Source organism: Stegastes partitus, unplaced genomic scaffold (genome assembly GCF_000690725.1).
Source record: "Stegastes partitus isolate 25-593 unplaced genomic scaffold, Stegastes_partitus-1.0.2 Scaffold1, whole genome shotgun sequence".
In the NCBI taxonomy this organism is placed as follows: domain Eukaryota; kingdom Metazoa; phylum Chordata; class Actinopteri; family Pomacentridae; genus Stegastes; species Stegastes partitus.
In genome coordinates this window covers 1,085,921-1,108,446 of record NW_007577732.1, presented here as the reverse complement: position 1 = coordinate 1,108,446, position 22,526 = coordinate 1,085,921, and the positions used below count along the sequence as shown (strand labels likewise).

Here is a 22,526-nt window from a genome sequence, read left to right as displayed (position 1 = left end):
AGGTCAGCAGGGAAAGTATACAACAGAAGAGAATGAACCTAAATGTAATGTTAAATTAAACACTGAAACTTTTACTGCATTAGAATTACCACAGTAGAAACTCAATGCAGCACTATCACTGAGATTCTTTTACTTCTTTCATATGTCCACCTTTTTTTTCTATGACAGACTCAATCCTCCTCAGGATGGAGGATACCGCTGTTGCACAAATCTCTGGAGAAATAGACTTAAGAATTTCTTTGTAATAGGACAATGGTATGAAGTTGTTAGCTGTACCTTGACATGTTTCGGCATTCCATCTGTCGCCTTCTTCAGAAGTGTCATCTGACGTGTGTGACTTGTCTTTATCAGCTGTGGCCAATCTGACAGATCCAGTGGGTGTGTCAGTTTGGCCACACCTATCGCCGCGCGGTGGTCTCTGGAGCAGAGCGTCCCAGGTGTGGGATAGAAGGAACGCTCCATCATCTCTATTGATTGTGTGTGAGCCTCGCTTCCTGATTTCAATGGCCTCCCGGATCTAGTGCCTGTGTGGAGAAATGTTCTACAATTCTGCAGAGGCAAATTTTTCCAGCTGCTTTTTCCTGGAGTGGTTGTGTTTCTCTGCTTTTCTCTTTAAAACACCCCAAAGGTGGTCTATCTGATTCAAGCCTGGCAACGTACAGTACTCGTCAGGTCAGAGTTTTCACTTTTTTATTCTTTTCTTGTGTGATTTTGGCTTTGGATTGTTATCATGCTGGAATACTCCTCTTCTGCCAGTCTTTGGAGACTGGAATTATCTTGTTAGCCAGATTCTTGGTATGTCTACAGGCCTTCATGGTGCCATCTATGAACGTTACCTTCCCAAAAGCTTTTTCACTCATGCAGCCCCACATTATCACACTCCTGCCTACGTGCTTCACTGTCAGGTGCTTGAATTCACTGTGCTAGTCCCAGCCAGGGTCATGTCGAACATTCTGGAAAACCATCAGAGCTGAATAAATTTATCTTTGTCTCATCTGACCAAGGGATGTGCTCCCAACACTCATTGGACTTCTATTCATGTCCTAACTTTAATCTTGCAGCAAGTAATTTTATTTTATTTTTTTCTTGACCACAGTTCGTAGATGCACTTAGCTGTCTGTTTTTCAGAGCTAGATTGTGAAACTCGTACACTTTCTGTGGCACCGTTTTAGAACACTGCGGCTCTAATCAGTGGCTCATTCTGTGCTTCCTGATAACTGCTGCAACTGTGTTTCTACTCATTTTTTGTTGGTCACTAATTTTCCTGTACGTCAATGAGATTAATGACGTTAATGAGATTTCTCAGTTCTTCAGGCAATTCTTTTCCAGGTGGAGCCATAATGCAGACATGCACAAAGACATATTTCCAAAAGTTCCAGCGTTCACTGCTCATTATAGAACATGTTTGTGAATTACAATGATTTATGGTAAGTTTTGTGTTTATTTATGAGTTATTGTTTTTTTTTACTCTGGGGCTTGTAGTTTTACTATAGTCTGCCTAAATTGTTTGTTGTTTAACCCTATTCAGGACGTTTGGGGTCTTTTGGAGCTCAGGGCATTTGGTGTAGGAGACAGGTATTGTTTTTTTTTGAAGATTTCTTTAAAATATAAAAAGAGGGACATTTGTTATGCATTTGGAACCAAAAATACGTCAACTTATCAGAAAATGTATTTAACATGGTGTAAAAGTCTATGATGAATGCCAACATATATTTTGCACATATTTTTTCTTGGGGTCCAATGGACCCTGAAAGACCCTCTGCGTATGGCAACATGAAAGTCCTGAATAGGGTTAATTGTTCTTGAGATTATCTACTCTACTTTTCAACTTAGAAATATATAGTTACTTGGTACAGTTTTAAGTCATTTGACATTTAAGTGGCAGTGTCCAGGGGTGCACATACTTCTACTGCATGCTGTATATAGCATTATGTGAAGGTTGTTGTTTGAGACTGGTGCATAGTGCATGTTATCTCACCCATTATCCCAACACTTCAGCTGCTGTCAGTGCTTATGTACCAACTGACACTGCACAACTGTATGTGGCACTTCAGCTTCAAATGAAATTTCAATTACTTACAGCTCAGCTAACATTTCAACAGCTTCCATTGCTCCTAAAGCGACAATTCATCTGTGTTGATGTCTCACACTTGAACAAACAGTTCGGCTACTTTCCGTGTTTACATACACAGGGGCAATTCTTTCTACGGGGTTTGAACTCAAAATTAAAATTTCATATGCTTTTAGCATTTACACCTCAACTAATCTTGCTTTTGGCTCTTACACTTCGAACCCTTCTAGTTGCTTACACTTGTGCAGCTCCCATGTGTTTCGCATATGGAAGCAATTACATTTTAAGATTATTATTTTTTTATTTAGAGAGTTTAGCTTTGTCAGTGTTTTGTGTAAATCTTCCAAAAAATTGTGCCCTTTCCCTCTGTGCCGTAACTAATCTGTCTCAGACATCATGGAGTGAGTCACTGAATATTTTGTAATGCTAAACAGTAGCATTTTGCAAATGCTTAATGCACAAGACTGATTATGCAGCCATGTCTGGTGAGAGTGCCTGGTTCCTCAGCATCATAAATGCAATGTTGATTATGCGTTTGTTTGAATTACGTCCCTGAACGGTGTCAGGTTTTATAGTGCAAAAATAAGACTAATGATGTGAAGATGTTCTTAGCCTAGCGTGGCCTTTAATCTCTCTGTTCATCTAATCCTTTTGCTCTTCAAAGCCCCCAGAGATGACGAACAAAGCTTGAAAAACAGACATGTTCACCACTGCTGTCTTAAAAAAACATAAAGATCTTTAATCACAGTCAAAGCAAAAATTTTTTTAAAGGTTTTATTATGTATTGTCTCTGCTACAATTCTTTAGAAAAGTATTTATATCAAAACAAGCTCAAGCAGTATCAAACTGCTTATTTGTGGTTGCGTAAAATGTGTCGGTGCGCATCACACTGTACATGTGAAGCCAGAGAGCTGTAATGATGTACTGCAAGCGTCATGAGCTCAGGATATTGTTAATACTTAGTCATAATCAAGTCAAGATGAGAGTCACTGGGAGTCTAAACTGATTCTCCGCCGAGTGGGAGGGTTTACGAAAACTGTTAATCACATGGAGAAAACGAATTCTGACTGAAATAAGACAATCAAATCTGCAACTACACAGTGCACACTCATACAGCATTGCCCTTTAGTTTAAACAAGAAGAAAGAAGTAATATAAACACTCGTAAAAAGGAATTTTATAAGGAACTTTCAGCACGTGATTTATATAAAACACATCAAAAATAAAACTGTGGTAGTCTTTCAATCATAAATACGGTCAGTAGTAGTGTTTTTTTCTTTTCCTTTTTTGCTTAGTATGTGCACTGCACATTTCAAACTATCTGTAAAACCCTTTATTAGTGAAAAATTCTCATTTATAAACTCAGAAGTCCTTTTTCCCAAAGAACTTTTTGAAGACGGACTTGTTGCGTGGCCGCGGCAGGCTGGCGTAGCTTTTCAGAGCAGAGTCTTGGTACGTGTCTTGCTGCCATCCAGCCGAGGCCAGCAGCGGTGGCTCAGAGCTTCTGCTGACCGAAAGGCCATCTGCTGACTTGTCTCCCACCACCAGAGTCACACAGTAGTTGGAGCCTTGGTCCGGGCCTTTTCCTCCAGGGGCGTGCAACATGGGCTTGATCTTCTGGTAAGTTGCTGAGAGAAAAAAAGTACAATAGAGAAGATTAGGAGACAAAAAACAGCTGCTGCAGATTCACTGACACAATACAAATTATAGGATTTAAGTTAATAACTGCAGAGTAACCTGATGTGAAGGAGTGGGAGCGGCGCTTGCTGCTGAGCCAGTCCTGACCGCTGGATACAGGGGAGTTGTCTCTGAATCCTCCAGAGAGTCTGTGAGTCACTGTCTGCTGTAAACGGCCTTCATCATCATCATCATCATCTAGGGAGGGTCAAAGGAAATATTAAAAGCAGAAGAGCTGAGCAACATAAAGTTTACAGTGGCAACCCTGGTGTCTGTGCTGCCATGTGACACGCTAGCTGTTTAATATGCTGTAAGTTGATGCCTTAGCTCCCCCTAGTGGTACCTACTGTACCTGCAGCATCCATTCTGAGATGGCTAGACCTTTTATCAAAGCAGTCTGAAGTGCTAAAAAGCTGAACGAAACCTTAAAAACAAAACAAATTGATTGGGAAAATCATTGTTGAAGAAATAATTAAAATGCAGTTAAAGCTGCAGTAATCAGAAATCTAAAAAAAAAAAAATGGCAAGAAGAACTGCAGCCCTCCTCCTACAGCTCTCCATGCTTTGTCCTAAACCCTGTAATTGACAAAGCCTCCCGTCATGAACGAAACTTTCTAAAGCCTGGAAACACAGCCAAGAAGAAGTGCGATATCGGCTTTCCTCTCAGATCACTCGAATTACAGTATGCTGCAAAGTTGTAAATTGTTTGCCCAGTGACGCCTAAAAAATACAGCCTTCCCCAGCTTTAAATCACTGACAAACACTGAGTGCATCCTCTAACCAGCAGCAGCAGCACCGTGGGAAAACTCAGCACTCCGCAGTGAAGAGTGGTGTTTGTCCTGCTTCCGCTATGTGTGAACGCGGAGGACATTTGGTCAACTCTTCCCAGGTAAATATAGCTTTTGTGTGCACAGCAGAAGGCCTCACCACAGCAGCCAGAGGATGAGATGGCTGACTGCTCATCCAGTCTTTTTAAATGAGTCTGTGGCAAGTGACCGAAGTCTCTGGTGAGGACGACGATCTCTTTGGTTTGGGCGCTACCCGGTGGCGGTTTGTTCCTAGGGAATGTGCGGGTGACATCGTGTCGAGGGGAGCAGCGGCAACTGGCTGGATCAGGACATCCGAAGCAGAGAGAGGGCTTTCTGAAGGGACAAAGGAGTTTCAAAGGGATTATTGCACAGGATTATGATACGATTGAAAGAATTTTAGTGAATGAAAATCTTACAAGAAAATGGAGAGGTCTCGATCAACCGGGACACCTGGTACTGAAGAAACACTCTGATCTTTAAAGAAAACATACAAATGAATCACATCAGTGGAACATCAGTGCACTACTAGCATAAATGGGCTTCGAATTAATAATATTTACCTGTGTTTGCTTGTATTTTCATCATCCATTTCTTCATCATAAAGCGTGAGGAAGCATTGAGCAGATATTCAGACCCATCACGGAGCCTGAAGATAAGAAAATACAACTGTTGAACTTACAGATGCTAAATGGGTCAAACATACAGCTGTGTGTACATTTATTGTTGCCTTCGGGGCTTTTTAATCTATAAAACATTGTAATTATAATTTAGCAGTTATTGCAGGGTTTACCGTAATCGAAAGCAGTTGGGTTTTTTGGTGTAGTCCGGGGCAGGTGAACACTCAGCTCCCGTCAGGTTCAGCGGCAGGCCACATGCAGAACTCTGCAGCACAGCACAGTCTGATTATCACTGACCATCTACTTCAATTATTAATCCCTTCTCTTCTCTTAGGCTCTTTTTTTTGTTTTTTGTTATAACTTTTTCTGCTTACCCTCAGTGTATCCTTTCTATCCTGGTAGAAGCACAAGGTGTGTCTATATAGGACAGCATGGTAGGAGTTCCAGCCTCTGGAGGCTGCCTGTGAAAATAAGATAAGACTGTGTGCTGCTGACTGCGGGGCTTTACATTTGCTGAACATGCTGGCTCAAACATTTCTTACTTTCTTTCCTCCCAGCTGCAGCTTGTGCTTCCTCTCGAGTGTTCCCTCCATCGACTGCAGCTCAGGCTTTCCACTCTGATAATGACAAAATGCACGGAAAAAAAAAAAAAACAATTAATAGGAGAGCCCATATTTGCCATAAGCCAGTAGCTACACTGATTACAGTAAGTCTCACCAGGGTGAAGCAGCGCCCTCCTGTGGCCACCAGCTTCTCTGGCCTCTCCATGTCTTCCAGGCTTTGTGAGGCTGCTCTTTGCTGACAGGCTCCATCCAAATCCATATGAACAGACAGCAGACTCATCGAGTGGTCCTGTTCAGGAAGAGAAGATTCTACAGTAATACTGATGACAAAAATAGTCATATAGATGTTTTGTCTTTGATATACGACAGTGATGAAAGCAGCCTAATGCCATTAGAGGTTTACGGCTCCATTTTTGCCATATACATATTCATTATGTACAAAGCACTACTGGCACACCTATTAATGACTTATTGATGCTGCATTAATGAATCTTCAGGTAATGAGGCAGGTTTGTTGAAAGGTCACTTCAGTAAGTTTATGTTAAATATATTTTCTCACCTACCTCTTCTAGACAAGCATATAGTTTGGTTTTATTTATGTTGGCTTTGAAATACGTGTCTTAGCCACCAGAAATCTTTTAACAGTTGCCATGGGGACTATTTCTTTGACTGCTTTTTTTGTTAAATGGTGTGTGAATGAACTAGCAGATGAGCCAAGACAATTTTCTACCTCAGAGAGCAATAAAGTTGTCCTCCTTTCTATTCTATTAGTAGAAGAAGGTGGTTTAAAAATGTTTTACAAACCATCTGTATGACTTTTTATATAGGTTTATGCAAGGGGGGAAAAATATTTTTTATAATTAGAGTACAGTTTCAAAGGTGGCGACATCACAGTACATCAAACGTTGACCTCACCTTCAAGCCACCTGCGAGCTCGTCCACCTCCTCCCCCACCTTTGCCTCCTCTTCCTCCTCCTCCTCATCCTCTCTGTACTGATAAATGTATCTCTGATTGTCTCCTACATCAGGCAGCTTCACTGGATCAGACGCGGTCTCGTTCACTGTTGCCGAAGTCTTCCCGGCTGGTTCCCTGTTGGGAAAAGCCGCCCAGGACCTCCTGTCGCCTATCGCCAGTGGAGGAAGGTGACCTTTGGGACTCTGCCCCTTGTCGTACCCCAGCAGGCTCTGAATGTGTGACGGCAGTTTGAACTCAGCCACAAGGAGGTTGGGAGCTGAGGCAGTGACCAGGTTCCTGTAGAGCACAGGTGGCGTCGTAGCTGAGGGTGAGTGGCAAAGGGGCTCTCTGGATTGGTCTGAGTTTATGGAGTCTTCCTGGTTGGGCTGGTACATGATGTCTGAGCAGATGCTCTGCCTGTAGTTAGAGGTCTGGTTCCAGATGTCTTCCAGTTCTTCCTCTTCCTCTTCAAACTGCTGGTGGTCGAGGTGAACAGGTTCTGCTTCGATCACTGCAGAGTCTGGAGACGGACCTGAGGATGTTACATCGTTCTCTCTTGTTTTACTACAATCGATACCTCCCACTTCAAGAGATATGAGTCTCCCCACCACTCCCTTGGGCCGCTGGTTCTCTGGACATGGAGCATCAGAGCAAAGCTTGATGCTGCTGGAGGTGGAGATGCCAGAGTCCACAGAGTCCTGACGAACACTCACACTCACGGTTGACTTCAGATTCACTGTCATGTGAGATGCCTGGCTTGATTGAAGTCCAGGACTCTCTTCATGTGTACACTGGGCTCTTGTGCATTTATGGTACATGTGCCCATTCAGGTCTCGAATGAGTGTATGGACACTAAGACACTCGTGTTTATGTGCAGCGGTAGTGGAAGTGGGGGCTTGGTTCACATAAATAGGAAGCTGTGAAGGCTGGCTGGTTCCCTCCTTTTCAGCTGTTTTAACTTCCGATAGCATTTTGTCCCACTCCTGCTCTGCATCCTCACGCAGGATGAACTGGGTTTTGGACAAGTCATTACATGGCACAGTCTGATCCTCATCTTCTTCCAGAGACGAAGGACATGGAGGCTGAAAACTCTTGTCCACATCAGGCAGATCTTTTACTGCAACTGTTGAAGGTTGTGTTTCAGAAAAGCCAATTTCAGCCGGACTGCGTGTGACGGTGGGTCGAGTCTGTCTGAAAGAGCTCAGGACTGTGTGTCTCTGGGGGTCTGGATCTGTCCCGCCTCCTTTTTTGGACTCCGGAGGGGCAATAGTGATGATGTCCTGAATGCTGGGGATGAGGGTCATGTCTTTAGGTAGATCAAAGCTCAGCACAGAACCCAATGAAAGGAATCTGCAGTGGCTTCTCACCTGACCTGCTGAGGGCAAAGTGGTTGGTCCTGCTGATACAGCATATGGAATGATGCTATATTCTCCTGAACACTCTGTATCAATGTCCCTCAGCAGGGGGTTCTTCATATAGGCCATAGCTTCCACTCCATCCCCAGTCTTTGGTGAACTCTTCTTCCTTCGACCTTCTTTCAGCGGCCATGTGTGCGTGTCGTATGGAACTGTCTCGCAGGCATAATGGGGCATGCCATCCGTTTGCTCCTCCACTCCCATGATTTTCTGAATAGTGTGCCTGCGAGCATCCCTCTTCCGCTTTCTCTTCTTGCCCATCCTCTTGAGGCTGCTGAAGATGGAGGTGCTGCTGCTCCCCGTCAAAGGGTGGAAGGTTACGTTGGTCGACTGTGGCGCAGCCGCCGGGGGAGATGGCAAGGAGGGGGATGGCAAGAAGGTAGGGGAGGCCGAGGCTGCAGAGCGGCTCTTTTGGCGGGGCAGGGTGATACTCTCATACACAGGGGCCACAGCCAGGTTGTTATCCTTGACATGCAAGTAGGTACTTACCTATAAAAAAGGAGAAAAGCATATTAGGCATGTGTGTGAGCTCTCATTTCACTGAAGGTGTGTTAGAAATGGTTAACCCCAGAGACACTCATGCGTGCTGCAGGCTGAAGCCTTGCAGCTCTCTCTGAGCTGTTTTATGTGTTACAGATGGATGATGACATGAGAGCAAAACCGACTTAGACAATCATCTTACACACTTAAGAAAACAATGGATTCAGGAATGTATGAGCCCCATACAACGACACAAATGTGTAAAAAAAACAACAAAAAAAAACACGAAAGACAAAAAAATTTGATGAAAGGACAAAAAGAACACGGACATGATTGCAACTGCACACTTGCAGGACTTAATCTAAATCATATGTGGCTGCACATGCCGTCATGCGCAGCTGTAATGTCCTGACCTTTCAACTCTGTGACTAATCTCTTGTTTCTGTGGAAGCCCCCAGACTATAAATCATGGTGTGCAGTCTGGAGGCCTTTCCTGAAAGTTCAGCACCAGTTCTCCGCCTAATGACTGCACCTCCGCTGGCATTTGGGACATACTCCTGCTGGGAGCCATTTTGGAGCACAATTTTCAAAGGAAGTGAGGGGGTGAGGTCACTTATTTCACACAATCGTGGCACGGCTATGGAGAGCCAGACACGAGCAGGTTTACATCAGGCTTTGCAATGAGATGACAGAAGGAGAAGAGAGAGCTTCTGTCAACATCCACAGCAGGAAGAAGACTGTGAGTGCTTTTCTTACTCATCACTCTCATTCTGTCTCTGTCATCAGGGCTTTCCAGTTTTAAATCCTGCCTCATTTAGTTCCAATAGAAAAGTTTTAATTGCAGACAAAAGTAGGCCTGTGAACACACTGATTCATTGTCTGATTTTCAGTTTACATTAGACAAGCTGAAAAGGAAAATGACCACTGACAGATTATTGTGAAGACAGATTCGCATTCACTCCTGCAAGTCCAAAATACACACATTCGTTTTCAGTGACTTAACACCTAGAACTCCATAAGTCATCCAAATTACACCATTTCTCAGACTCAGAAACTGTAAAAACTAGAAAAATACACTGGTCATTAAACTCCTCATCTATGACGTGCTGCAAAACTTAAACAACTCCAAGCTTAAAATTGTGATATTTCATCAAAATCTCTTTATTTTATATGGTAAATGTAAAAATTCAGCAAAAATAAAAAATCTGCAATAACCAGGTTCTGTAAAAAACAAACAAATCTGTGCTCTTTAATGCAGCTGTAAAGGTATTACTGTCTCAGCTGTGACCATCACACAACCGAAATTCAGGTACATTTGTTTGAACTAAGCTGAACTACAGGCAGTGTTTGCACAGGAACGATCAGAGACAAGTACGGAAACAATCTAATTCTTAAGATATCTATTAAATCACCACTTCCCCCCCCCCAGTAGTGTTATTATTAGTGGACACCTAGAATTCCATGTACATGCTAATTCAAGATTTAAAAAAAAAAAAAAGTAAAATAAATCATCTAAAAAATTCATTTTTTTTTTCTTACTTTATTTTTTTTTTTTTTTTTTTTTTTTGGGTGCCTGTTTTTGGTCCTGGGTAGTGTCGGCACATGCTAATTCAAGATTTAAAAAAAAAAAAAAGTAAAATAAATCATCTAAAAAATTCATTTTTTTTTTCTTACTTTCTTCTTTTTTTCTCCTATGCCTGTGTCCTACAGCACAGAAGGCATTTTTAAGTCCTTTGTACTTTCAGCCATGGTTGTGTTGTTTCCATAGAGGTGGAGGACTTATATTGCAGTAACACAATGAACAAAAAACAAACAAACAAACAAACACCCAAAAATGTAAATGCTTGGGGTTCAGAGGGTTAAGCTTAATCAGGTAATTTCTTTTATTTTTACATCTGTAATCTATGACAAGTTTTATGACTCCTTTAAATAAGGTGGTCAATATTGCAAAGGTAATTAACAATTGATTTTAGGATTAAAAAAAAAAAAAATTAAATGTGATTTGTAAAATTAAATGAACTTTCATTTGCATTAAATTAATTAAAACAATAAATCTCATTAAAATTTAACTGTAACTTAAACTTGGGTTGGTCTAAAAGTTCATAATAATAAATTAAATGTGTAAATTCTAGCAACTTGTAACAAGCTTATAAAACTTCCATAAAGACAATGGTTTATGTTCCCTTACAGGAGATCAGATGTATCACTGCATTTCAGTCGGTACATTTCTGTTTTTACAAATGGATTGTAAAAGTAGCACCTTTCTTTTCACATCCCATTAAATGTCATGACAGAATGGACTTTTATTTAAAACAGAATTTATTTGCTTTTAGATTTGTATTTATGACTGCAGTTAAGTGAGAAATTGTGAGTTTTAACAGTCAGATGGTTTGTTGTCTTTTCTCACTTCTCTCATGTTAACTCTACATTTTCCAGCCACAGTGACTTTGGAGATGGTGTCAGGACAAATACTTTGTGATGGCCCCTCGGCCTGCCTTGTTTCCCTTTACTCTTACGCCTGACTTACAGAGAAGGCAAAAACACGGGGAGGCCGCGGACTGGTTGTACCTTGTAACGGGTTAGTAGAACATGCTGCCCCCAGAACACATCTACACACAGCATGCAGTCCCAGCACACTTTGAGACACAGCATGCAATGCCAGTTCACACTGCGCAGTTTACCTCATTCGCACTCTGCCGATAAATCTTTCTCTTTCGCTTTAAACTACCCAAAGTATTTTCCAAAAGCCCCTGGCAGCGCCTCCAAAAGTTTTTACAGGCAGAAGATTGAGGCACAGTGGGCTGAGGGAGAAAATGGGGAAAAAGGAAGACGTGAAGGCCAAAGGAGAGAGAGAGAGAGAGAGAGAGAGCGAGAGAGAGAGAGAGGAATGAACAGCAGGACAGTCAAGGAGGGAGATCCCATGCAGTGTCCTTACAGAGAATTAATGTTACTGCAGTGACCTTCAGGAACTGTAACAAAAATCACTTGTTTCAGTGGGGAAGAAATGCACATAGTCAGTAATCGCGGCCCTCCATAATGGTGTTTGGTGAAGTGTGGGTGTGTTTCTCACCCTGTGGACAGGCTCAGAGGTCTCCTCCACTACCTCATCCGTCCTAGCAGGCAGGTCGAACACCTGAACCTGGCTGTCCCCTGTGTTACCAAAACTAAGGATGAGGTTGACTGTGCCTCCCGTAGGTGGACTGCTGCCCTCTTTGAGCACCATGATGTTGGTTTTGGGAAAGTCGCCCTGAGGTCCGATACTGTTCATGACCTCGTAGCCATCCTCTGACTGCTTCTCTTCGTGAGATGAGTGCTGACTGTCTCTGGCTGCCTTCTTTGTGTCTTCACAAGGACTGACAACTTGACACTGTTGAGATTGGAAGACCTCTGGCTCAGGAGTTGAAGTCTGTGTGGGATGGTAAGAAGAAATGAACAAGTATTCGCATTGGTGAAGAAGTACTCAATCTCTTCTGGGGATGTTTACCATTATATACCTCTATGCTTGTTTTCAAATGCTAGTTTCCAGCATGCATATATGAGTCATGGTACCAACATAGTTTTGCTAACTCTTCATCCACAGACAGTCAATTTGTCAGCCTCAAATTATTGAGATTTTCTGATATTCGTTGTTATTTTTTTGCAAACAGCCTGATTAGTGTCGGCTGTTACTGGCCGCACACCACCAAAACCTTCAGTGCTACTTCAGGCTACATTATAACCTGTTTTAATTATTAAAAATATATATTAAAAAAAAGTTTGTTCTTAAAACTAACATGAAGCCCCAGATGACGGTACGGTCACATTGGGACATTCCATCTCACTTCATCAAAGTTTTAAAACAATTTCTGCTCGACCGTGTCTGATTTGCCCGAAATTGCCTGTCGACCCACTTTCCGCATGTTTTTTTTACACATTGAAATCTGAGGCTGTATTTGAATGACAATATTTTAGGAAATATTTAAGTTAAAAGCTTGAAATTGTCACTGCTATTTCTCGTCATGCCACTGATTCAGAAACTGCAAGCAGACCAAATAATTTCTGGCTGATGAGTCATGAAAAGCCCCATCCTTAAGTACACATAAACCAAAAAAATAATCATGCAGAGATTAAGTAGTGATATTTTTGTATGTTTACGAATGCCACTCAAAGTCAGTCGACAGGCATTTTTTTTAGTGAAAATTATCTTGATATATCTATGTAAAATAGATACCAAAGTTTATGACAAAAGGGTTTTGGGGTTAAGCTGAAGGCCTCTGATGCTATGACATGGAAAAACCCACGTATGTGTGAAATATGACACTGAACAAACTGTAAATGCCTCTTACCTCTGGAGGGCACATTGTCGCCTCAGAATAAATGTTATCTTGTGAACACTCCTGTCTGCTCTTCTTGTGAAGCCACTGTTGTTTCTGAGCCCTCCAGTGCACCAAGATCCACCCAAGCATGTTCCTCAGCTCCTCCATGCGCTCTCTTACCTACAAGAAATTACTCAGGGTTTGCAAAAGTGGATATAACCAAACCAACCATATTTTCGTGGACGGCAGTAAGTTGCAAGCGTGTATCCGTGCTCACCATCTGCGTGAGGTGATGCTCTTTGTCTAAAAGGTTCTTCCCTGTGGCTGCCAGCTCATCAAATTCATTAAACTTTCGCTCAATCTGCATGTCCAGCTCTGCAGCCAGTGGCTTCTGCCCATCTCTCCCAAGGTGCAAGGCGGTATCGGAGAAAATGCAAGACCTGGTGTCCTCGGTCCATGAGCTGTTCAGGGGAGCGGGTTGTGGTAAGAGGTAGTGGAGGAGACAAGGAACAGGGTTGTGAGAAAAAACATACATTCACTAAAACATGAGAATGAGCAGACTCCCCCTCAACATTCATCGCTCTGTCGCACTCAGCTGAGGAACCTTGCTCTGACCTTCTGAGCACATCTTAAATTATACATTTCCTCAGGGACCTGTGCTTGACAAAGAAGGACATCGTGTTCTTCTAAGATATTGTAATGGGCAGATGTTCCCACAAAGTGGATTATGAAAGGGGTCACGATACTCCTCACTCCCTGCTTACATCATGGCGAGGTAGCTCCTGAAGAAGTCCTGGAGCTGCACAAACTCTCGCAGACGCGATTTGTTCTCCGTCACGCTCTTTCCCAGCTCGTTCCAGGCCTGCAGCGTGGCCTGGATCTTTGCCTCGAGTACGTGCACTCTCTCTGGGCACAGCTCCTTCATCCGGGAAGCCTGGTCTTCCATCTCCTTTACCTCCTCCCTGATGATTTCATAGTCAATCTGTGGAGAATCACAGTGAAAATCTATCATCTCCCATCGAACCTGGGATCACTCAAACAGCCTGTACCAATTGTATCTCTGACTATGACCTCATTTCCATAGCTTTATGCATATTATGCAGTTAGAGGCCCATATGGTGTACATATGGGCTGCCATGCTATAGCAAGCTCGCAATCTTGACCAGTTTTTTTTCTGCTTTTGACGAGGCAGTAATTAATAGTGGTTCTCTGGGAGCGATACTCTGTAATGTTTCTCAGCTACAGTACGGCTCACGAACACGGAGTTGTGGATGCCTGTCTGCTGACGGCACAGTTATTTCAGTTTGGGAGATTAGGTCATTTCTGCTCTTCAGTGGTATCAAGTCCAGACAGCTGTGTGTGTGTGTGTGTGTGTGTGTGTGTGTGTGTGTATGATAAACATAACACGGCCCAAAAATGACTCACACAGAACTTTACCATCCCCAACTCCAACATAGTCCAACCCTGTGACCCCTGGACACTCATACACACCCTACCAGATTTACTCATAAACACACACACACACACACACACACACACACACACACACACACACACACGCACGCACGCACGCACACACACACACTTTGAGAGCTAACAGAACAGTGACTCACACAAGCATAAATAAATATCCTGTGTGAATAATAAACTTTTGCACGCTCTATGTGTGTGATTGCACAGTGCAGTTTATATAATAAATTAAACAAAGCACAAAGCGGGGAGGACCTGCCCCCGCCTCCCTTTTTTTTTTTTTCTTTCTGTTGTGTAAAAAAACCCTGGCACAACAGGAAACAGGCGGTGGAACAATGTGTTGGAGGTGAGACGGACAAAGGGTGGGAGTGTGGGCTTCCCCTTTTTCATGACACTGAGCAAAAAGTCTGCAATCCAGAGTCAGCGGAATGGAATATTGGATTGAATTAACGGCAATGAATCATTTCAGATGTTTACGCCACGGTCACAACGTGTGCCGGCATCTTCCTCTCACCTCCAGGTGGTCCTGCTTCTCCTGCAGAGCCTCGAGGCCACAGTGGTCTGGCTCGCACTGGATGGCCATGTCTGTCTCCTTCTCCAGGATGTCCAGGCCTAGATCCTTACTGCAGCACAGGCGCTCCTCCACGCGCACCGCCAGGCTGGCGTGCTGTCAAGGCGCAAAGTCATCATGAGCACTCAGAGGATATCATTATGTCATTATATTTCACTGCGTGTTATTTGTTTTCCAATGAGAGCCACATTGCAAATTGGTGTTTTAAATGGTGTCATGGATTTCCCCCTCCGGCCATCTGTGTATGTGCTATTTTGATATTTCTTTGCTGCCTTTTTCACTAAGAATAAATCGAATTAACACAAACATGTGAAGGGGGAGTGGTGGTGGTGACGGCGGAGGCTTGTTTGGGGCCCATTAAAGTACACAGCCACAGTAAAAAAAAGTAAACCAGATGTGGCTCTGCTAAAAACTTAAAAAACGTTCAGCATTGTGTAAGATCATTATAGCTTAGCAGCAACCACTGGATCTATTGACCCAGAAACAGACCTCCCATGTACTGACACTTGCCATCACCTTACCTTGCTCAGCAGCTCCTGGACGGCCTGATCGTGGCTCTGCGATCGACCTCTTTCCCTCACGGTGTCATTCAGCATCTCCACCGCTTCTCGCAGCTCCTCCACAGGGTCCCCCATAGTTTCTATGAGGGGCTCACCACCACCGCCGCCGCCGCTGCTGCTTTGGAGTCCCAGCAAAGTAGAAGCTGAGGAAATTTCACTGTGGAGAGGCTGAAAGAGCGGATCTTAGTTCAGTGGAATGATAAGGCAGGTGACAGGTGTAATCTAAACGATGAAAAGTGCTGGTTCGCTGGACACGCTGACGGTTTGGGTTTTATTTTCCTTATCTAAGACGTCAGATGCTTTATGACTGTAATTAATCCACAGAGACATACTTTGTCGACAGTTTTGATAAGGATGATGCTTTCAGTAGAATGTTGTGCCGTTGAAAATGATCTGTGGATTATTTTAAATGAATTTATGGTTTGTTCAAGCTGCATGTTGGATGGGAAGGTAGCATCAGAAATCCCTTCAATTCACACCTTTCCCATATGAACCTAAACTTTTTATGTATTTATACTGTTATGCCTGTTAGACTATGATATCCTTTTTCACTCAACTATTTCTGATACTTTTCATGTGTACAACCCAAGACATCACCTGAAAAGACATGCTGGTGTACCTGTTTTTATGTTTTTGTTTTTTTTTAACAATATCACATCCACTCTTCTCTTCTCCTCTCTTTGATAGATGGATTTTTACTTGAAGTAAAGACCAGCAGGTGTTTTCATATGCTGGAAGGCACATAATAAGCAAAATAGGCGTTCAAAGCTATGGCTAAGTATTTCCACCTTGTAGCTGAACAATACCGATGGCTGTCTCAAAAAATGGATTCAGATGTTTGGGGTTTTAAACATATCAAACATATCTGAGGACCCAATTCAGTCAGTTTGCATGTTGTGGCCTTCAATTTTCCAGTTCCAATGCGTGTGGTTGAATTACTCCAATTTTGACTAGTCTTTACCAGTTTACACCATTTTGTGTGTTACTGGTACGTACTTAATTAAAAGTTAAAAAAAATCTTTCTGTGTAAATATCTCATGTTACAACGTGGACTTATAGACAAGTGTGGCCTATATATGCACGCATTTTTTTTCTTTCTAAAGTTCGTGGGTGAGGCTTATATTCAAGTGCACTCAATAGTCCGAAAATTACGGTAGTTTTAAAGTGCTTAGACAGAGCCATAGGCAAACTTGTGAGTTGGGTGGGGAAGGGTGGGTGGAGAGAGAGGAGGGGACTTCATAGAGTTCCACATTTTAGAGGAACGTGATATTTGAAGGCAGCAAGGAATTATTTTATTGAAAAAAATATCTAAATACGTAACTTTGATAAACAGAGAGGACTTTTTTGGGCTTTGGTTGATGACCAAAGAGGAGACTTTAAATCATTTCGAATTCTGTGAGCATCATGAGTGAGACACACCTAAATGACAACATTTTTTAAAACTATAACTTTGTGGATCCTTTACCCTCATAAGCTGTTTCTCACCTGTCCAAGGCCGTATCGACTCCCGCTGAGCTCCTGGCTCTCCTCCAGCTCCACACGCTCCAGGAACTCTGTCAGCATGCGAGTGTCTTGCAGCTCTGAGCTCTGCTGGGTCAGGGCACTTTGGACACGATGGTACCTGGGAAACACAAACACCAGCAGGAATGTTTTAACCAGAAACTCCACTTTAGCCGACATCCACCTCCGCACATACAACCCTGCATCCTTCAGCGCAGCCACATTAAGGAGACCGTGGGCAGCTTGCTGGGTGACTGTTACCATGCTGGAGTGCTGTTTATGTTATCATATATCATGTGTCACATAAACATATCCTGCACTTCAGGGCACCAAGGTGCCTCGTGTGTGCAGAGTTTACATATGAGATGGTAAAGGGATCAATTTGAAAGGGTGTTTTTTCCAGAATAAATGAGCCTTAAGCTGCTTCTATGTAGTGTTAAATAATGACATCATACCAAGTGTGTTGCAGCTGCTCAGCGAGAGCTTCTACCTGCATCGGTGGTACCTCAGACTGCACAAGTGGCCATCTCTGCCCCATCTAACACCCCCACCCTGGAAACACTTAAACGGAGACCTTTCCGTGTCTTTATTTTCGTTGGTCAGCTCGGTGTTCTTTACAGAGTCTGAACTTTTGTTTATAGACAGAGGTATGTCCCGTAAACCGTCCAACATCATGAGGTTTTACTGAGTCTGTGGCAACAACCTGTCTTTCAGGGGCCAACCCAAGAGAGGCGCGTCATTTTGCAAACATGGAACGGGTGACTGTGACACACGCTGATGAGCTGTGGGTGAAATGCATGTCAAAAGCTGTGGGGTAGACCTCACTAAGTGCTGCATGAATCACAAATGAACAAACTTGAGCTGTGCACTTAATGAGCGCATGGAGAGGATTCGTGCCAACTTGGGTAAAAAGGCGACCTGTGAGATCCGTGGATATATACATGTTTGTGGTTTATGGGGTGTAATTATTTGTCTTAAATAAGAACTGTCAATTTTTATGAATAAACCCTTCCATGTTGGATTACAAACATGGCAACCCCAAACCTGTGACCTCTTGGAAACAGTGACTTGCTGTATTTCCTGACCACAGATTTGTTCAGATTTATAACATGACTCTTCCATAATGACAAGCCTCAGGGGGCTACCCTTGACCTATCCTCTGAATAAACATACTTTCTCTCCACCTCCTCCATGCGCGCTGGAAGCCCTCGTGTGTGGGGGTGACTGTGGCCATGAAGGCGCTCCACCTCCTGCCTCAGAGCACTGAGCTCCAGGCTGCGGGCTGCCACCTCTCTTTCCAGCAGACAGCTCTCCCTCTCAGCCACGCTCATTGTCTCAGGGTCACCGGCTAATGCAGATTCCTTCATGGAAAGCTCCACGGACTCCAGCCAGGCTTCCAGGCTGCCAAGAGCCTGGAGCACTTTCACAGCCTATACGGAACAGAAGCGGAGAGGTTATGGAAGGGCGACAATATATCTCATGATGCATAGGTTTTTATGTGGTTTAGTCCACAAAGTATACCTATTAGGTCAACTGTGCTTTGACCTACATGTTTTGGTTTCTAACAATCTGGATTTGCATTCCCTTTCCAACTCATAATTGAATTATATGGAAGCACTATTTCCTTATATTACCCTTCATAAATTGCCTTGAGTATACCTTGAAGACTTTGCCAGTCAGACTGGTAAAGATGAAAGTAAATGAGTTTCTAACCAGTTCAAGCATATAACCCAGGCTCTGTCCCAACATAAAGCTTCTAACAGTGGTAGAATTCATCCAGAATAATCTGTCATAACCATAAATTTCTCTTAGAACAGTATGACTTAAGAAGAGAGCCTGCTGAGAGATATTTTATGATATCTTACCCTGAAACCCAGCTCCTCTGAGGCCTGCAGGAACACAGCATTCCTCTGGTGCCTCCTTCTCAATTCTTCCCACAGGACCTCCAGCTGGCCGAGGAACTCCTCGATCCTGGTGCTGCCTGGGTGCTGTGCACGGACCAACCCGTGGCCCTCCTGAGGACGGGGCGTTAAACTGATGAGAGCATGTGATGACTAAGAACTGGAATTTATGTTGCGAAATGTAGCCCTAATCTGAGCTTTGGGCAATTGAAGCCTTCTCCGATGAGACGTCAGCTCATTATTTGATTAATACACAAACCAGACCTGCCAAAATGCATGCAGAATGTGTTTTCATTCAAGGCACTTGTCCAATGCTCGCAGAGGAACTACAAATGTGACGGTGTGCCTCGACTTACCCTTTTGACCACCTCTATCCTGGCTCTGTTGGTGAGGATTTCTTGTTCGAGAGTGTGTTGACACCTCCTGGCTGCCTCCAGCCCCTCAAAACTGGCTATTGAACATACCTGTGTGGCCATGGACACGTTGTCCTTGAGCCAGGACAAAGTCTGAGATGGAGAGGAAGTGGGAAACAGATTGAGTTAAACCAATGAACAGTTTAAAAGTGAAGTATCTGATTTCGGAACACACCGCAGATTTGGCGGCCAAAGCCACAGAAAACACAGTGAGCTGGACCCAGATGATATTTCTCATTCTGACCTTTACGCAGCGGCAATTCCTGGAAACTAGTGAAGCGCAATATGTCGATGGCCAATATATTGTTGGTCTTTGAGTAAGAAAACTACGTTATTAATGATGATTAGGCTTACATCTGATGTGGAGTGTGGCTGCAGAGTAGAAAATGAATGTTTGGACTGATTGCAGAACATTTTTATTTGCTTAGTAGCAACTTTTTGACATGGTCTAAAGATAGGTTTGAACTCTGACATGAAACTTCCGTTATTGTGCCCATATCAACAAACTGAAAAAGGACCGACCAATAGAATCTTCTTACAATGAAATCTGGTATTAATTATTCTACATATTAAAAAATCAAAATTCAACAATTACTACAAACTAGCTTACAATATAGTGTTTTCTTTGTTCTAGGGATGTTTGCAGCTCTCCAAATATTGGTGCGTTAGATACATAAATAAACTTCATCTTGATCAAAACATCTATATTTATCCTGCTCATCACATTTTTTGGTTATTTTATCCGTAATGGTCACCATAAATAAGTCATTATTGGTCATTGCATCATTGCATTTGTACTGGAAATGAGAGGAACTGCACCAACACAGTCACACTTAAATGCACAACAAATTAGTCTCATAGTCTCATGTTTAATAACAGATGCAGTGCTGACTTGGCAATTTGTAGCAATAAATCCTGAGGTTGAGGTCACATGGCTTATGAACCATAGGTTGTGTAGGCAAAATTGATTTGCGGTGTCAGGGGAATGTGGGTGTGTCTGGCAAAGGTCAGGTCACCTTGTCAGCAGACACAGTGAACTTTTGAAGCTGCATGTGAAGCTGTGGGTGGCCTTGCGGGGCGGCGGCAAGCTTGGGCTCAGCTCTGGGCTTCCTGCTGCAAAGAAAAACACAGACATGTGACTCCAATTATGACTTACATAAAGACCTTTCATTATGTAAGTCACAGATGTGTGTGTGTGGGGGGGAGGCCAGCCTGAAATGTCACCTTTCCCCCTTCAATTGATGTCTGACGATGGCATCATCTGCGCAGGCTGGGCCGGCTCCCATTGCTGGAGAGGTGCGGGTCACTGATTGCTGCTCTGGGCTTTGGCTGCTCTGTGTTCTCCTACCACTCCCACAGTCAGCCGCGCTCTGTGGACAAAAGAGCAAAAAACTCTCTGTAGGAAAGTCCTAAAGATCCACAACATAGCATGTGAGTAATGCTTTGTTTTTTCTGTCAGCCGTCCACCGAATAAAGGCCTGATTGGATGCATAAACCAGCGAGGAGGATTTTACTCAGGGAGCAGTCACTTGACAATGAGCTGTTGCTCTAGCTTGCTATGAATGTGAACGTTACAATGTGGCTGGAGGCCGGGCAATATGGACGGCTGCCCAGAGTAAAAGTTTCTCCTGTAAATGACACAAAGCACGCTTACAAAGGTCGGCCACATTCATTGAAACAACCCAGATGATGCTAAAGAGCCATTTCTGTTTGACAGCGTCAAAGTTTGTATTAGAAATAGCAAAGATGGCAGCAAAAGTTTAAACATGTGCTTTACCGTTCTGATGATGAAAAAGAGCTATTGTAGGCAGAAATATAACCCTTTTCAAATTCCCTATGCCCAACTCTTATTAAAGCAGCAGTGTGTTCTCAGCCTCAGCCGGTGATTTCGGACTATGCAGTGGAGTTTTTAGCAAGGTCAATGCCACGGCTATAGACCTTGTCTATGTGCAGAAATATATTACGGACGTCAGCAGCCTCTAAGCCACTTTTTTACAGCCATCTGACTACTTTAAAGGTTGGCCAGAGGACTCTTTCCAGTGAGAGTGACATGAATCTGGACTATTCCAGAAAACGCAGTGGGCTGTCCTGATAGCTGCTCTTTTTACCTTTTATAATTTACTGTTAAAGGCTTTCCAGAGCAATACACTGCAGCAGGATCCAACACAACTAATGCAAGAATGCATGTACAAAACCATTACTATTAATTGTCATGTGTATGTAGGTTATTTTTGGTAGTTTTCTCTACATTTTTGGAAAGAATGTAGTGGTATTTCCAGATTAAAGTCAGGCTGGACTTGGTTTGCTTTACCAAACTATTTGGCACATGAAATGATTAAATTACTGGAAAATATACAGAACTTTGTCCTCGGATTCCTCATTAATAGTGCTGAAGAAAGGTATGTGTAATAATCAACAAGGAAGTATCTGTCAATGCTTTTACGTTAAAAAAAAATCTTAAAATATACTCCAGCCAAAAGTGCAAAACACCTATTAATAAGAGCGTTTTATGGAGTAGCTTTAATTTGACTATGTTATTTTCAGACTGGGCTTATAGAAAAAGTGAGTCAGAGAGTTGGAGAAAAGTGTCGCCTCCAAAATTATGCGTGAGATGCAGTAAATCGAAGGGGTCCAACATCATTTACTAACATGCCAGTCATTTTATAGGCCAGTCTGAGTTTCATAGAGGCACATTATCGGCCCATTTATGTGCTAAAGCTGCAGAACTAACAAACCGGTGTGATTCATTTGACGGGGCTGATAACCATCGCTGACGTCTCCTCCCCAGATATTTGCTTCTGTCCGTCATCCTTCACAGTGGCTGCCACTGTAAACAACTCCTGTGTTCCAACTGCGCAATACGAACAAGAATAATGTCAGCTGCAGCGAAAAATAGCTGTTTAATGATTTGCTATGTCATATTCAAAGGTATTCCGTGTTTTGAAGGTCTCATCTAATCATCTCCGGTTTCAGCATACTTTTCCCTATCTGGGCACTGTTCATTCTTATCTGTTTTCTGCTGATCTCTTCCCCCTGTGTGTCTTTCTGCAGCATGCTATGAGGTGATGTCAGCCAAGAACTATCACTTAGCACCAAGCCCATCTGGTCTGCAGCCCCGGCATCTGGCTACAATTAGCTAGAGAAACAGACGATAGCCATGTTTACCTCCAGAAACAAGAGGCCATACTACTGCTAACACACACAAGGCACGGGTGTATAGATTATAATGT

The 22,526-nt window shown here is 43.0% G+C and overlaps 1 protein-coding gene across 6 annotated transcripts in view; it reads right to left on the bottom strand.

Moving 5' to 3' along the window:
* Window positions 1-2,813: 2,813 nt before the first annotated feature.
* Window positions 2,814-22,526, bottom strand: part of mymx (myomixer) — a 33,042-nt gene continuing 13,329 nt past the window's right edge. For 2 of the 6 annotated variants that reach the window (XM_008301065.1, XM_008301144.1), the window contains 23 exons: window positions 20,521-20,666; window positions 20,313-20,409; window positions 19,240-19,389; window positions 18,848-18,997; window positions 18,156-18,412; window positions 16,968-17,103; window positions 15,444-15,650; window positions 14,866-15,018; window positions 13,646-13,863; window positions 13,159-13,342; window positions 12,912-13,061; window positions 11,657-11,992; window positions 11,268-11,387; window positions 6,652-8,595; window positions 5,891-6,025; window positions 5,716-5,790; window positions 5,548-5,634; window positions 5,347-5,438; window positions 5,117-5,202; window positions 4,973-5,030; window positions 4,673-4,889; window positions 3,808-3,946; window positions 2,814-3,698 (listed from right to left, as the gene is read on the bottom strand). In XM_008301065.1, coding sequence (XP_008299287.1) covers window positions 3,433-3,698; window positions 3,808-3,946; window positions 4,673-4,889; window positions 4,973-5,030; window positions 5,117-5,202; window positions 5,347-5,438; window positions 5,548-5,634; window positions 5,716-5,790; window positions 5,891-6,025; window positions 6,652-8,595; window positions 11,268-11,387; window positions 11,657-11,992; window positions 12,912-13,061; window positions 13,159-13,342; window positions 13,646-13,863; window positions 14,866-15,018; window positions 15,444-15,650; window positions 16,968-17,103; window positions 18,156-18,412; window positions 18,848-18,997; window positions 19,240-19,389; window positions 20,313-20,409; window positions 20,521-20,666 — 5,403 coding nt within the window. In that variant the 3' untranslated portion in view covers window positions 2,814-3,432. The remainder of the gene's footprint in view (window positions 3,699-3,807; window positions 3,947-4,672; window positions 4,890-4,972; window positions 5,031-5,116; window positions 5,203-5,346; window positions 5,439-5,547; window positions 5,635-5,715; window positions 5,791-5,890; window positions 6,026-6,651; window positions 8,596-11,267; window positions 11,388-11,656; window positions 11,993-12,911; window positions 13,062-13,158; window positions 13,343-13,645; window positions 13,864-14,865; window positions 15,019-15,443; window positions 15,651-16,967; window positions 17,104-18,155; window positions 18,413-18,847; window positions 18,998-19,239; window positions 19,390-20,312; window positions 20,410-20,520; window positions 20,667-22,526) is intronic. The other 4 variants (XM_008300916.1, XM_008300990.1, XM_008301294.1 and 1 more) reach the window with 4 other exon arrangements.